The sequence below is a fragment of the Lampris incognitus genome, chromosome 14, assembly GCF_029633865.1.
Source record: "Lampris incognitus isolate fLamInc1 chromosome 14, fLamInc1.hap2, whole genome shotgun sequence".
NCBI lineage: Eukaryota > Metazoa > Chordata > Actinopteri > Lampriformes > Lampridae > Lampris > Lampris incognitus.
This window is the reverse complement of record NC_079224.1, coordinates 38,468,775-38,484,272: the sequence shown is the minus strand read 5'-3', so window position 1 is coordinate 38,484,272 and position 15,498 is coordinate 38,468,775. Positions and strand designations below refer to the sequence as shown.

Sequence of the window (15,498 nt, the reverse complement as noted above, 5' to 3'; positions counted from 1 at the left end):
TTAATAGTGGATCAGTATTGTACAACAAATTCTAAAAATTTAAACCTTTAATTCTGAAAATAGAAAGCTTATTGATAATCAGGACAAGGCACAAATTTACCAACAACTGCTCATTTTCCCATCCTGACATCCCTGTGAAGCTATTTGTGTCTACCACAAATTCACAATATCATACAAATTCACATCAGCTTAAAGAGGTGGGCAGAAACTATAACACAAATTAAACTGTAGGGAAAAATGAATGGCTTCAATTTGCACAGTCTGTCTTTGAACAAGGAAATTTGCCATACTATAATGGCCCAAAACACCTATTCATATTTGGCTAAGTATTGTGAGTTGAATTTGAAATCATAACTAACTATACACTTTATCTTTAGAAATCTGCACCAGCAATCTGCAGCTTTGGGATTCTTACTGTGTTTGACGCTGTCCAAGTAAACTTCAGATGAGGGTGTGAACATTTTAATACAAGAGTTTTTCTTTACAAAGTTGCTAGCATACGGAAATTCCATTTGAATTAAAAGAGGATTGATAATGTATATTTTGTCTGAGCCTCATTGGTTCTTTTTATTTATATCAAATTAAAAAAAATCAGAAATGAATTGTTGGTGACAGTTCAGTTATTTATAAATTACTTAAATCTCAACACATGACTCTCAGAAAATGGCATACTCCGGCACGTTTTCCGTCGTCACGTCTGAAATGACGTCGAACGAGAACGTCAGCATTACTCTCGCGATATTTGGGCTTTTAACTGGCAGTGTGCGAATACTGACGGGGCCGTAGAGCAACGTACCGCACCCCCTAACCTTTTTTTTTTTTCCTGGGACTTTGAGTCCACAGTATCTGCACACCTGCTAGTTGGAATATACGAGGGAAAAGATAATTAGAGAAATAAAAGCTCAACGAGGGTTGTTGCAAGAAAAACAAAGCAAAAAGACATAACAAGATAGGAGTGAAGAGGGCAGGGGTTGTTAAGAAGAGTAACAGTTGCTGGCTAAGTGGTGTGACAGCTAGCTGACGTCGGCTAGCTTCATGGTATCGGTGAGGTGATGGCTGTGGCTTTAACATCGTCCTATGTGCCGTTAAGTTGTAGCTTAACGTAGCCGAGTTTCCAAATCGCGGGCGTTCAACATAGTCATCATAATGCTAGCTAGCTCGCTAGCCCGGTTAGCCGCTGTCAACTTTGCGTCCATTCTGCATAGAATCGCCAACTAGCTAGAGCTAACGTCATCGTCATGTTAGCCAACTAAGCTAACAGGTTAGCTGTCAGTCTTGTTTTAACGAAGTTGTCTTGTGGTCGTTGGTGATGTACTAAAGCTGGGCCTCATAAAAGTTAATTCTGTGACTAGTCCGGGGTAACATCTGGAATTTAGCGTTTTGTCGTTATCGAGATTGAAACATTTTTGCGTTACTCTCCCTCCGACTAGTTAGCTACCTAAGCTACTCCTACTTAACTTCGCTAACATAAGCAGCCCGTCAGTGCATGAAAGTCATTCATTGCTAACCAGCTAGTGTCCATATTTCTTGTAAATGTCTATGCCTGTTTCAACCTAACTACCTGACGCCAACATCAAATATTAGTTTATCGGTTCCCATATAACAGCGCGACGACTCGCCGTTCAATTCCTTGTTTTAGAGTAGTCGAGCTGGAAAGGCTGTTCAGCTTTGGTAATATTGCAAAACTCATATTTGGTGAATTGCCAATTATAGTCAGGAGGAGCACCTGTTAATTTCAGTTTGGGGATATTTCATGCATAAACATGCCTCCTAAAAAGAGACCAGTACCATTAAACATTGCTCCAACTGGCGATGGATTGTCTGCCTCTACCAACATAGATGTTGCATCAGAGTAAGTTGCCGTGCTGGCGTTTGCTTTCTTATTTACCTAATTGTAAAGCAGTATGTCATGAATATTTAGAGCTGAAAGATGACATTTTCTGTGTCCACCCCACTTCTTTTTTTTTTAAACCCAGGGCTAATTTAGAAGCACTTCAGAAAAAACTGGAAGAGTTAGATCTAGATGAGCAGCAGAAGAAACGGATAGAGGCTTTCCTTACCCAGAAGGCCAAGGTTGGCGAGTTGAAAGATGATGACTTCCATCGCATCTGTGAATTGGGAGCCGGCAATGGAGGGGTGGTCAACAAGGTGTGCCACAAACCCTCAGGCTTAATCATGGCCAGAAAGGTGAGCTAAAGATACCTTACTCAAACATGTCATCACATTTACCTCTGTTATTGTTGTATTGTGTCATACACCAACTTTGTACAAAAAGTGTTGTCTTGGCCTGTCATTACAAGAGTGATTCACTGACAAACTTACCTCATGCCAATACTCATCTTTGCCCCCTCTCAGCTGATTCATTTAGAAATCAAACCTGCTATTAGAAACCAGATCATCAGAGAGCTGCAGGTGCTGCATGAGTGTAACTCTCCCTACATTGTGGGCTTTTACGGCGCATTCTACAGTGACGGGGAGATCAGCATATGCATGGAGCACATGGTGAGAAAAGTGTGGGAAAGAATGACTGTGTGTTTGTGGAGGTGGTAGAAGATGATGTAAAACTTAATTCATCCCTTGTTGGGATCAGTTTTCACTTAAACGCTTCTCATAGAGGTCAGAATGCACAGTCATTTATATGGCAGCACCCCTGCAGCTGGCAGCAATCTACTGTATTACTCAAGCACACTTAAGCATGTCAGATGTTTGTCATCGCAGGGCTTGAGGGGCTCTGGTTGAACTTTAAACAAGAAGGTTACTCTGACTCTCAGTAGGAATTGTTATTGGTATAAAACAGAAGCTCAAACTGTACAGGCCAACATTATAATCTTTTCACTATTATGACTTCAAAATGTTTTCCTTGGTCAAACATTCTAAGTTTCTATCATGCATGTCTAAAAAAGTTCAGGAGCAGTAAAAATTTGGAATATTAGCAAGCAAGCCTGTCCTTTTTGTCATCTCTGCCATTCCTGTTTCTTTTCCATTTCTCAGTATTTTAATCACAAGCAGACCAAATAATTTATGTAGTATATGCAAGAACTTAATAAGATAATGTTACCCAAGTAGAGTAAGTAATTGATGGTACATTTTGTGTATTTTTCTCTTGCTATTGACAATTCTATAGTCCCTCTTTCCCCTCAGGTTAAGAGTCTGAATGGCATCTAGGACAGCACATTATATTTTGAAGCACACGTCAAAAATGTTACTCAGTCTACATACTTCCACCTACACAGTATTAATCGTTTTCACCCGTCGCGTACACCTAACAGCACAGCCATTCTCATTCACACCCCGGTTACATCCCTTATTGACTGCTTTAATTCTGTCCTCTGGTCTTACCCTCATATGTCTTCATAAACTTCAGTTGGTCTAGAATTTAGCTGCCTGTATCATTTCAGCTGCCCGTATCATTTCCAGAACTCCTTCCATAGATCCATAGATCATACCACCCCTGTTCTTCAGCAATTCCATTGGCTCCCTTTTAAATAACATATCTACATCAAGATTCTGCTTCTCACCTTTAAGGCTCATAATAACCCTCCTTCGTATCTTTCTGAACTCCTTCATCTCCACACACCATCCCGTACTCTCAGATCCTCTTCTGCTGCCTGCTTGACTACCGTGGGGTCTAGAGCCTTCAATCGTTCTGCCCCCCCCCCCCCCGCCCCTGGAACTCTCTCCCACAAGACATTTGCAATATTGACTCAATTTCCACCTTCAAATCCCATCTCAAAACCCACTTTTTCAAACTGGCATATTCCGTTTGATCCAGACTTAAACGGTTACACCCATATTGAGTTTTGCGCAGATGATGAGTTTATACCACATCTGTTATATTAACTGTTTCTTTTTTTTTTCTTTCAGAAAACAAACCCATATAAAAAAAATTAGAAACAAAAGGACAAAAAAGAAACGGGGCATATTTAGGGAAAATGAATTATGCTGCTGCATTACGAGCACACTCGTCTTAGCACAAGCACTCTGTGTTTTGTTGCTGGTCGGGTTCAGCGTCATACTGAGCTGTTGTATTAACTTGTTATTGTATACCCCTGCTTTGTTTGATTTTATGTCTGGTACGGTGCTGCTTATTTTAACTGTGTTTTTTAAGGTGTCCTTTAGTGCTCTGAAAGGCGCCCATAAATAAAATGCATTATTATTATTATTACAGCTGAAAATCCTGGCCTTACCACCAAACATGATTTATAAGATTGTGTGTGTGTGTATGTGCGCACATGCATGGGAGAAATTACTATCTAAATTGAGTTTACAAAAATGACATGAAACCCCACAAAACACCATACCAGTTATCAAAAAACTGTAGTACAGGGTTGTTTAAAATAAAACTTGATTGATTCATTATGCAACCCCACACCATCCTGATTAATGTTATAATTTATTCTAATTTATTCTACAAATTCAAACTAAATTGTATAATCAGGGGAACTGATATACTCATTTAAAAGACCATTTCAGACAAGCATCTCCCTTAGCAAAACATGAATTGATATTACCTCACTTGTCTCCCGTCTATCTTCTCTCCCTCCGCTGTGTAGGATGGTGGCTCTCTGGACCAGGTGCTGAAGGAAGCCAGGAGGATCCCAGAAGAGATCCTAGGCAAAGTCAGCATTGCAGTAAGTATAGGATCATGTTGTAATATATTGTGAGTTTACATTTCGTTTTGATTCATCTGAATCTCGGTATGGCTAATACCACAGAGTCTTTGCACTTAAAGCTACAGTCCTCAAGATAGTTGTTGTTTTTTTGAATTTATGGACAGTGATTGTGATACAAGGCAATTGAAGTGGTTTTCTTTAGTTTGCGTATTGTGATTATTTATATGAACATCTGCTTTTGTGTTTTCTGCCTTTTTTTGAAACAGGTTCTCAGAGGTCTTGCTTACTTAAGGGAAAAGCATCAGATTATGCACCGAGGTACATCAATGTGTAATTTATATGATATGTATTTATAGTATTTGTTAATTCAACATGCAGTACATTTGGTCAATAGTACACCTTTCCATAGTTATGCCCAGCCGATTTAAATAATCAGAACTTCTGTTTTAATTTCTCAGGAAGTCATAAATGGGGCTTTCATTGCACTTTTAAAAAGATTGGAAAGTTAGATGTAAGCTGTTGTATTTGAATATATTTATCAAATTATTTATAGATTCATAACTTTTATTTTTAGAGATACTTAGTAGGTCTTCTCTCACAGAATACCACACCCTAAATATAAAGCTACTTTCGATAAGAGCAATTCCTGCCTTTGTTGATTTTGCAGAATTTTTGAGGATTAGCCCAAAAGATACACAACAACCAATTGTTGTGTACTGATGCTATTATTGGCAGATTTTGAGACAGCATATGCACTGTGTCACTGTCTATGAGAAGTTGAGAGACCTACCTATTTTCACTAAAGTATTGTTTAAGTCTGCTACTTCAAACTATTTATTTTAAATGTAATGTACAGTCAGATTCAAGTACTGGCTTACATTATGATATGCAGTACATTGGTGATTTTGTGGCTGTCTTTGGACTTGTTTAATTTCTTACCATTAAACCTTTTTATCACTTTTTGCAAGATGGTTTGTCATATCTGTTATGTGTGTGTACGTATGCATATATGAAAATGTGAACATCTTCTCCACCCAGATGTGAAACCTTCAAACATACTGGTGAACTCACGTGGAGAGATCAAGTTGTGCGACTTTGGTGTAAGCGGCCAGCTCATAGACTCTATGGCCAATTCCTTTGTGGGAACAAGATCTTATATGTCGGTATGTTTGCTCTGTCAGACTTTTGTTCATGGTCTGATTCACTTGTTCCATAATACTGTCTCATTTAACTGGCAGGGTACCCACGAGAGGACATTTATTTTATTTTTTTTTTAAAATTTTTATTGGTAGTATTTCTACACTATCAGTATGAGACTGAGCCTTGATGGCATTTCAGATGAAGTGTTACTGCACTGAACTTTGTTTCACCCACTGATTTTTTTTTTTTTTTTAGTCAATATGGGAATCGCCATCATAGGCTACCTGCCCTTGATAAGGAGTAGCTTAACTTTTACCTGCAGTCCATTTAAGTGTTTTGGCTAATCATAATTGAGCACAGCCATGTGTCCAGTTCCATTGCAGTTAGGCAGTTTTGAACAAGATAAATCCCACCTTTCTTTTCTTTTCTTTAATCGAATAAAAATGACAGGCATGCATATCTAACACGCCTGTGTTCATTATTCATTAACACCACAATATCTTTTCCTGTGTTTGTCCTGTAGCCGGAGAGATTACAGGGCACTCACTATTCTGTGCAGTCTGACGTCTGGAGCATGGGGTTGTCCCTTGTGGAGTTGTCTATTGGTCGTTACCCAATCCCTCCTCCAGACGCAAAGGAACTAGAGGCCATATTTGGGCGACCCATTGTGGACGCTGGAGGGGACACACACAGCACCTCACCTAGACCCAGACCACCAGGCAGACCTGTCAGCAGTGAGAAATTCGCACCAATGAGTAACTTTTAATTTATGAGTGATTTTTTTTTGTTTTTTTTGTTTGTTTTTTTTTTTTAGGGAAAAAAAAACAATAATAAAAAATTAGAACATCTGGGGCAGCTGGGTAGCATAGCAGTCTATTCCGTTGCTTTCCAACACAGGGATCGCCGGTTCCAGTCCCCATGTTACCTCCGGCTTGGTCGGGCGTCCCTACAGACACAATTGGCCATGTGCGGGTGGGAAGCCAGATGTGGGTATGTGTCCTGGTCGCTGCACTAGTGCCTCGTCTGGTCGGTCGGGGCGCTTGTTCAAGGGGTAGGGGGAACTGGGGGGAATAGCGTGATCCTCCCACGCGCTACGTCCCTCTGGGGAAACTCCTCACTGTCAGATGAAAAGGAGTGGCTGGTGACTCCACATGTATCGGAGGAGGCGTGTGGTAGTCTGCAGCCCTCCCTGGATCAGCAGAGGGGGTCGAGCAGCGACCGGGACGGCTCGGAAGAGTGGGGTAATTGGTAATTGGCCTGATACAATTGGGGAGAAAAAGGTGGGGGGATTCCACCCAGGGGATCCCACCCAGATTCCACCCCGGGGGGGGGTCCCCCCCCCCCCAAAAAAAGAACGTCTGATTGAGTGCAGCATGTTTCAAAGAGTGGTGGGAGTTAAAGGGTCTATCTTTGGGGTGGGGGGGTACCACAAAGTGTGGCAAAGGCTACACGACAGACTGAAATAAGATAAAGGTTCAAAAAGATATCATTTTCCTACACAGTTCTATACTTTGCTTCTTCTTTTTTTTAGGTCATGGCCCTGTAATGGCCATCTTTGAGCTGCTGGACTACATAGTAAATGAGGTAAGAGAGAAGTTAACAAAAGATTATCAAAAGAGCAACTTGGAATTGAGTTGTATCTCCTTTTCAAATCTATGAAGTATATGTGTCGTACCTTACTGCTGGACAGAAGTCCTGTAGATGGTTAACTGTTGTACTGTGTTTAAGCTGGACTGGCAGGTCCTGCTTTTGTACATGGGAATTTTTTTCTGCTCTCTTTTGGAACGTATAAGATGCATCCCCCATGTGTGCCATTTCAAAGGCATCTTATTGTTTCCAGATGGGGCCTCATTGACTGCGCAATGCGTGACATTGCATTGTACAAGTTTGCAGGGATTGTTAGGTTAAAAACTTGTTTGGTGGAAGCTATATTGCCTACAAACATAGCTTATATCATAGCCCAGTCAACACTGATGCTGACGGTAAATTAAAGTAGTTTTGATGCTCAGTAAAATTAAAGTTTATAAAGGCCAAAAGCAGGCTTAGTCAAACTGAAGTTCTTTTATTTGTCGAATGCACAGGAATACAGCGTGGCAAGCATTGCTGTCAAAAAAGCTAAAGAATATGATTACAAATTAAGTTAAAACTAAAAAAATCTACAGTATAAAATTTTGAAGTTATGATATTTACAGTCCAGCACGGGAAATTAAAAAAAAAAAAAATTCAGTGTTGTCAGGCTGGAAAAATATAAAACTTAAAACTAAAATTACTCTTTATAATTTAAAATGCACACATTAGTCAATCAACCACAGAGCAGTGATGTTACAGAAAATACAAGTCGGCATGCTGTTTTTTCCTGGACAAAACAAGTCTAGCACAGCATTGGTCAGGTGGTCATTCGTCCTCATCTTAATGTTTAATACGGTGAATTTCACACACAGTTTGTTAATGAAAGGACCCGACAACTGCATTCACTTACTCCCACAGCTGCACTCAACTAGTTGTTGGCTGCAAAGTGCAGCTCATTTTGGGGTCTTGGAGCAGCCCAGATGTTTCAGTCCAAAGACTGCATGTTGCTTTAAAAAATAAAGTTAAACAGGACAATAACATAAAGTCTCGTGACACCGATGAATCTCTTTGTCTTGTACTGGCAAAATTTAACAAAACAGCTTTGCATTTACATTCTGCTCTGGACAATTGTTTAATTTGTCAAAATATTGGTTACTTGCAAAATAAATTCTTTGCAAGCAATCCTGTCAAGTTAGCCAACATGATGTTCTGAACTATAACACACACACCAAACAATCACCTCACTCTCACTTCAACCTGGCTGTTACCAGGTAATGCCTGGCCTTCCATTTTTCTAACTGGTGGTGTGAGGCATCTACTTTAAACCTAGTGTAAAAGCAATAATCACTGTTTTAGAGAACATAAATATAGAGAAAACTAAGAATGTTGTTTTTTATTAGTTACTGACCCCAGGAGAAGAGGGCTGAGAGAATGATGTCTTTATGAAAAGTGACGTAAAACTGGATCCTGTGCTATGCTGTAGGTGGTATGACTTAGTTAATTTCCCTTTCTGCATTTAGCCTCCCCCTAAACTACCACATGGAGTATTCACTTCTGACTTCCAGGATTTTGTGACTAAATGGTGAGTTGGCTTTTGCCTATGAATATAACTCAACTTTTAGATTATCATCACAATTATAAGTATGGAAAACACTTAGTTTTTTAATCTGGTCTCCTGTATACGTAACTGTAGCAGTTCAACTGTATATGGTGACAACTGAAAGGGAACTTTCTTGTGTCTTTCTAGTCTCATCAAAAACCCAGCAGACAGGGCCGACCTTAAGATGCTAATGGTGAGTTTTTGGCTCATAAAAATTGACACAAGCTGATTGATAATGATTGTAGATTTTTTTTTTAGATGATGAATTCATTATCTAAAAAAATCAAGACCCAAAACCAGATTTTGCCTCAATATTTAGCTCTGCTGAAGCTGTGCTGTGGTTGAACACACTCAGATTAAAGTCATGTAAAAGGAATACAGTGGCCCTGTGAACCACATAAAGGGCTCGAGAGCACCAAAGCCCCAAGACATTTTTCAAACACCTAGGGTGTGAAGAAATTTTTAATTCAAAATGGATGAAAAGAAAAGTGTAAAGTTCACTCTTACAACTCGCAGTGCTGCACAGCAAGGGGTCTTGACTCCATGGAGAGAAACCCCAAGCATTATTGAGTATGTACGTTTTTGCAGAAGTCCTGTTGTCTTCATGAAACGAGAGGTTTTACAAAGCCAAAACAGTTTTTGCATTCCAAATTAATTTTCAATCATAATGTGACAATCCTTGACATAACACAACTCTTCAAGATGCCAAACATTAAAGAAAAGTTTTAAAGGCCCCTTTTTACATCATAAATGTAATTTCTGTTGAGCAATGAAGCAGAACTTATCCTGAGCACTATTAGTCAGATTAGTTCAAATTGATTGACTTCTGTGTTTCCATGTGTTGCAGAACTTGTAAGTGGCCAGTGCAGAAAAGGATTTTGTTTCCACTTTAAGTTACAAATTTCATGACAAATTTGCAGGAAGAATTGTGAGCATGGATTCAACTATCAGGCCACCATATTAATTCTCATTTGTTGCTTGATGGTCTTGATGGTGTGAGCTGGGTATTTACCTTGGACCTGCTTTGTATGAGACCAATGTTACACGTAATGCACTATTTAATATTTGTACATGACAAGATTATATCTTTAAGTTGGTATTTTAGGCCCAGCAGTGCTCAACAATTAATAATGCAGAAGGTTCCAGTTGTTTAATAAGTTGTTATGTTTAGCGGCAGTCCAGGGCTTTGGTCACTACTTTCAGTTAATCGATACTTTTCTCCCCATTGTTGCCAAATTCCATGATTTTTTTTCTTAAATATTTCTTCCTGAAATGTGGTGCAAAATTGTCAAGCATTTGTCACGCAGGCATGAAGATGTAAGTCATAAAATTGTTTTTTTTGTATGAACCTATTGTGAACCTTGGTAGTTTTAACCATAACTGTTCTAAACTGTCTTTATATTTTCTTTTTCTTACAGAACCATACATTTATCAAGCGCTCTGAGGTGGAGGAGGTAGACTTTGCTGGCTGGCTTTGTAAAACCATGGGGCTAAACCAGCCTAGTACTCCCACACGCACTGCAGAATAAACACAGTATACACTTCTACAGTACGTACATATAAAAACAGACAAACTGCTGCTTGAACCCATGCACACACCAGCCATCGGCCTCTTAACTCCCTCAGGTGAACCTTTTAAGGCTCCGTGTATCAAATCAACCTCACTGACATGTAAGCTGGTGGCTCATCCAACCATATCTAGAGAATGAAAATAATCTACAATCAAATTCCACCTACTTTTGACTTCTGTCAGTTGGGAAAGTACCTTGTAAAATCGGTTGTGCCACATATCCTCTGAATGTTTACTAGCAACACAGGGGGCTGCTGGTCATCATGAAGTCATACTTGGCTCTGGCTGTGACATTTATTTAGGGTTTAAAATATCTGACCGATTTCACTCTTTGCCCGGTTGTAATTGCTAGTTTCGGGGAGGCTGGGTTGATGGTTTTTTTTTGTTTGTTTTTTGTCATAGAAGTCACAACCTTGCTGAGTTTTCAGCACTCGCTCAGCCATTGTATGTCGCATGGCTCTTCAGTGCCATGAAGCTTACTCTTGCCCTCTACTAACAGGCGGTCCTAAATGCCGCCTCTGAATACTTCAGCAAAACTGGAGCGAAATTTCATTAAAATATCGTGAGCATACACAGCAGCTGCACTCCATGCTTGTCTTTTATAAGCTTTCATCTCTAATTTGCTTTTCCCATAATTGTCTGAATTGCTGTTTAAAAGGTTCACAGCAGGTGTATGTCTAAAAGAGTTACTGCAGTCATGTTTAGATGTTTGTATTCGAGTATGAATTGGCACATATATGAATTTGTTTTCATGGCTGTTATCCATATTCAGATATGCAAGAATGCATTTTGTGTTTCCTTGGGCAGTTTTTTTTTTTTTTAAACAGGAGCAGATTGAGCAAATCAGTGTAGTATTGAAAATGCATCCGTTTTCTTTTAACCACAGCTACAGTCCGAGTAGCAACGTGTTTCATGATCGTTTTGTTTTTCCTTTGGAATTTTGGCTTGTCTGTTTTCTCTTCTTTATGTGCCTCGAGGCGGAGCACAACGTTGCATTCATTTTAGCATGAACCTCATGTCTAAGCAAAAAAACAAAAAAAATAAATAATCAAAAACTGTTATGATCCAGAACACACCCTCTGCTCCTGACTAGTTTTCTGGTTGTTTTTTGGTAACTTCAATCTGCATCCTCCGCTTCCGCCGGTAACCCCAAATCCTCTCCAGAGGAGCGGAGGCGCACTTGTTGGCGATTATTGCGACGCAGCCAGTACCTGAAACGGAAAGGTTAATTTGATCTTGGTGCGCTGCATGGGGGGGGGGGATACGCAGCAGTAGAAGTTGGACACAAATGGAAATTCCCAAGATATCAATGATAGGACAAGAGATTTGCCGTGAAAGCATCCTGTGTCCTGGTGGGCCTTTGGCTCTTTTGTTTTGTTCTCTTTTGTGTATTTCCTTTTCTCAACAGTTTAAAGATAGAAAAAAAAAGTTTTATGGCAAAAATCATCATAAGCTTAGTCTTTATAATGTTATAAATGTCAATAAAATGTATGAATTGTCACGCGTGAACACCATGTCTTCTTCACTCGCTGTAACGTCACCACTCTGTGCTATACTCACTTCAACCAGTAGGGGGAAGCAAAATTCACACGTTATAAAACCAAAAAAAAGGCCTTTGCAGCTATATGCTCTCTTATGATAATTATCAGTATACTCTTTACAAACCTGAAAGTGAGTGGGGGGGGGGTGGAAGCTCCTTGAAAATACCCCAGAGGTTGCTTTGTTTCCATTGTGTCCACCGAGCTTCCTGGTGGATATTGTGTGGGAAAGGAAGAGCGAGGCTGTAAACTCGGGCAGCGGCGGCTCAGTCCTTCACATAGACGAAGGGCGAAGTGATTGAAGTGAGATCATATCTGAAGTGATAATGAAATGTCTCCTTGAATGTGTGTGTGAACTTCAGACTTGGAGGAGAGAGAGGGCCTTAAGCTGGGGAGAAACAATGTTGCAGTGTGTTTGTGGGGTGGGAGGGTGGGGGGTAGTGATGAGAGAGAGGGGGGGAGACTTCACTGCAGCAGATAAACAGCAAAGTCTGCAGTCATTAATATGCAAATATGCAAATGAGAGGGTAATTAAGATCGGGCGTTTGTCAGTGGCTCTTTGATTGCTAATGAATTCCTGCTAGGAAGGGGGAGGGGAAGATGAGCAGAAAATAAGGAAAAAGGAAGAGGGTAGTATTGTGCGTTTCTCCCTGCCCTTGCAAAACCTCGAAATGCGGTGGCCCACACAGTGTAAATGACTTATTGATCAGATGGGAGAATTTATCAGCTCCCCCCCCCGGAAACACTTACATGTGTGACAGTGATACAGCCACGAGCCACACGTGGAGAGCAAGTGACGATGAACGGACACGAGTATTCCTAAAAATGGACGATTCGGTTCATGAACACCGTGTAGCTCTTGGATAAAGACACCTCTCTCGGTATGGACCGGTACCATGACGTGCAAGGAGGGGGAAAATGTGGGACGGGGTTGTTGCAGGATAACTGATCGTGTACACCCAAGCACTTGCATAGCACGACCTGCAGCCGCCGCAGGAACATGGCGAGCTTTCTGCTCGTGAGCAGTAATGCGTGCGTGACCCCCGTCGAGAAAGTTTGAGAAGGAGGCGAGAGCAATGCAGAGAGGGGTTCAGGTGTCTTGGCGGGGGGGGGGGGCTGCAGTGGCAGTATGGCATGCAGAACAAACCATGTTATTTGGATATTTTGGGCAAACAGCGGGGGTCTACGCTTCACACGCGGCCATTGGCGTTTCAGCGGTCCCCTGGTGCCTGTACATCACCTCCTCTCGCGGCGAGATGGGGAAAATGTACACATGAAATAAAAGGAAATTAATCCGGCGAAGAATGGGGGGAAAACAGCTGCTCCTGTCACCCTCCGTCCTAATGATTTCCTAGCAGCGCCGTGGCCGTGTACATTATACATATTTACAAGGCCCGACGCCATAACTAGTATAAACTAGTATAAACAGCACTGCTGTGTGATGTAGAGGAGCCCATAAAAAAACACTTAACGTTGAATGTTGTGAGGAAGAAACGGGGGTATGCAAGTGTGGCGCAAATCCTTTACAGTGCACATGGTTCTGCTAAATAACATAACCAGGATCATCAGTCGACACACACGCGGTGTTTAGAGTAGGGTCTTTGTTGCAGAGCACAGAACTGGTGTGCGTGCGTGCGTGCGTGCGCGCGCGCAGTGATGTCGGGGGACGAGGAGGGAGGGGGGGGGGCATTGAGTGTTTTACAGGAAGCAGGAAACCAGAAGTCATAACAGGAAGTCCCAGGTTTTTCGTACTGTACCTGATGCGTGGGTGGCTGCACTGGGGGGTAACCCACTTACAGAGGTGTAGCGCTTGTGTCGACACGGAGGCAGCCCGGGAACGTGTGGGTGTAGATGAGGGTACACGTTTGGGGTTAGGGAGAATGGAGTCCCACTCTAAATATAGCTTCTCTGATTCCTGTGCCTTTGCTGCGTTACCTTGATGTTGCGCTGCCGCTGCGCAGGGTGTCCTACTTTCCAAAAGGCAACAACAACAACAAAAAAAAAAAACACAACCCAAGAAGTGTTAAATGTTTCATCCGGAGGAGTGATATGATCACCGCCGTCGCGAAGACGCGTGTCACTGCTCCCCAGGTGTCGGAGCTTCACGACTTACGTCTGTGACACCAGACTAGTTTTGTCATAATGGGGTTGAGCTGCTCTTCCCCCCTCGACGCTCCCCATCCCCGCTGCAACTTCTGCAGAGCTCCGTTGTTGTGTTTCGCCCTCGCGGTCTGTTTTATTGGGTCACGTGTTTGTTTAAGGACGCGTCTCGCCGAACCGAGCTCGTCAGTGATTTCACCCTCCGTTCAATTCAGTCGGCCCCTTAAGAGTAATACCGTAGCCCGTCTTCTTCAGCTCCTCTGTTAACAGCATACGTGATCTTGCATGCGTGTGTGCATTGGAGTGTGGTTGTTTGTGTGTGTGTGCGCGCGCTCGCGAGCGCGCGAACCACACACACTGGATGGCTGACTGTTCTCGTAAAGGCCAAGCACAGATGTTAGCGAGGTTGTTTGAAGCAGTTGAGGTTTTCTCTGCAAAGTCACAAAACAAACACTGACACTAACTGCAGCCTTGTTTACATAACCACCAAGATACATCTCATGCGAACCAACGCAACAACAACAACAAAAAAAACTCAAAAAAAATCTAGGTCCTGTTTTTTTGTTTTGTTTGGTTTTTTTTCATGGCCGTAGCTGACTGGGGGCAGGAGAAAAACACCTCTTCAAGTCAGCTTTGGGACTGAAAGACAATTGAAAAGCCTTTTCATCTTGGACTCACGAATGCGTGCAACGAACCTACACACGCATTTGTTTATATGTGGCTCTCAAGATGCCAGACACAGCTGCCAGGCCCCTTTAACTACAGCCAGTCAATGGCCAGGGCGTTCATTCAAACACACAGTTTGGGAGATGAACAATGAGCCGCTATACATAGATTCCCAGTCGGACAAAATGAATACGCCTCAACACAGGTTTGATGAGAATGTTTTGTTAACTTGTGACACAACGGGGGGCGGGGTGGTGCGGATATACTCCTACGCTCAGGGCCAACACAAAATGTGTTTCTCTGACGACGGCCCTTTCAGAATATGGTCACTGGGTCAACATGTTCATCTAAGATCCTTGCGAGCACTTCGCGAGTCGAGGCATGGTGAGACTGGGCAGGCATCTCCCTCTCGCTGCCTAACATAAAACATGCACTCGCGCACACGCGCGCGCGCGCACACGACGCAAAATTATTCGAGGTTTGTGTAACACTATAACAGTATTTGAGACCAAACATTAAAATTAGCCTTTGGGGCAACGCGAGGTTGCCCTAAAGGATAACGTTAAAATGTATTTGGGCGTCCAACACGTCGATCAACGTTTCCTGCCATCCAATTGGTCCGACGTCTCGATATTATCATTCCATCTTGCACTGGTCTGTCACTGGTCTGTTAAGCTTTCCGCTGTCCCCATCCGCACGCTG

The 15,498-nt window shown here is 41.9% G+C and overlaps 1 protein-coding gene across 2 annotated transcripts; it reads left to right on the top strand.

Moving 5' to 3' along the window:
• Positions 1-793: 793 nt before the first annotated feature.
• On the top strand, positions 794-11,994 carry map2k2b (mitogen-activated protein kinase kinase 2b). 2 transcript variants are annotated; one of them, XM_056293525.1, is made up of 11 exons: positions 794-1,852; positions 1,977-2,187; positions 2,356-2,502; positions 4,554-4,631; positions 4,880-4,931; positions 5,652-5,776; positions 6,277-6,487; positions 7,285-7,337; positions 8,843-8,904; positions 9,070-9,115; positions 10,341-11,994. In XM_056293525.1, the coding sequence occupies exons 1-11, from the start codon at positions 1,764-1,766 to the stop codon at positions 10,449-10,451; spliced, it is 1,185 nt and encodes a 394-aa protein (XP_056149500.1). In that variant the 5' UTR covers positions 794-1,763; the 3' UTR covers positions 10,452-11,994. The 2 variants fall into 2 exon arrangements, with proteins under 2 accessions (XP_056149500.1, XP_056149499.1); XM_056293524.1 differs by having other exon boundaries at positions 6,277-6,508.
• The last annotated feature ends 3,504 nt before the right edge of the window (positions 11,995-15,498 follow it).

What these genes read in the sequence shown, in the direction of transcription:
- map2k2b (XM_056293524.1), top strand. Translation starts at nt 1,764, where the DNA reads ATGCCTCCTAAAAAGAGACCAGTACCATTAAACATTGCTCCAACTGGC. An exon ending in CAGGATTTTGTGACTAAATG is followed by an intron (nt 8,905 to 9,069) that starts GTGAGTTGGCTT and finishes GTGTCTTTCTAG; the next exon opens with TCTCATCAAAAACCCAGCAG. An exon ending in CCGACCTTAAGATGCTAATG is followed by an intron (nt 9,116 to 10,340) that starts GTGAGTTTTTGG and finishes TTTTTCTTACAG; the next exon opens with AACCATACATTTATCAAGCG.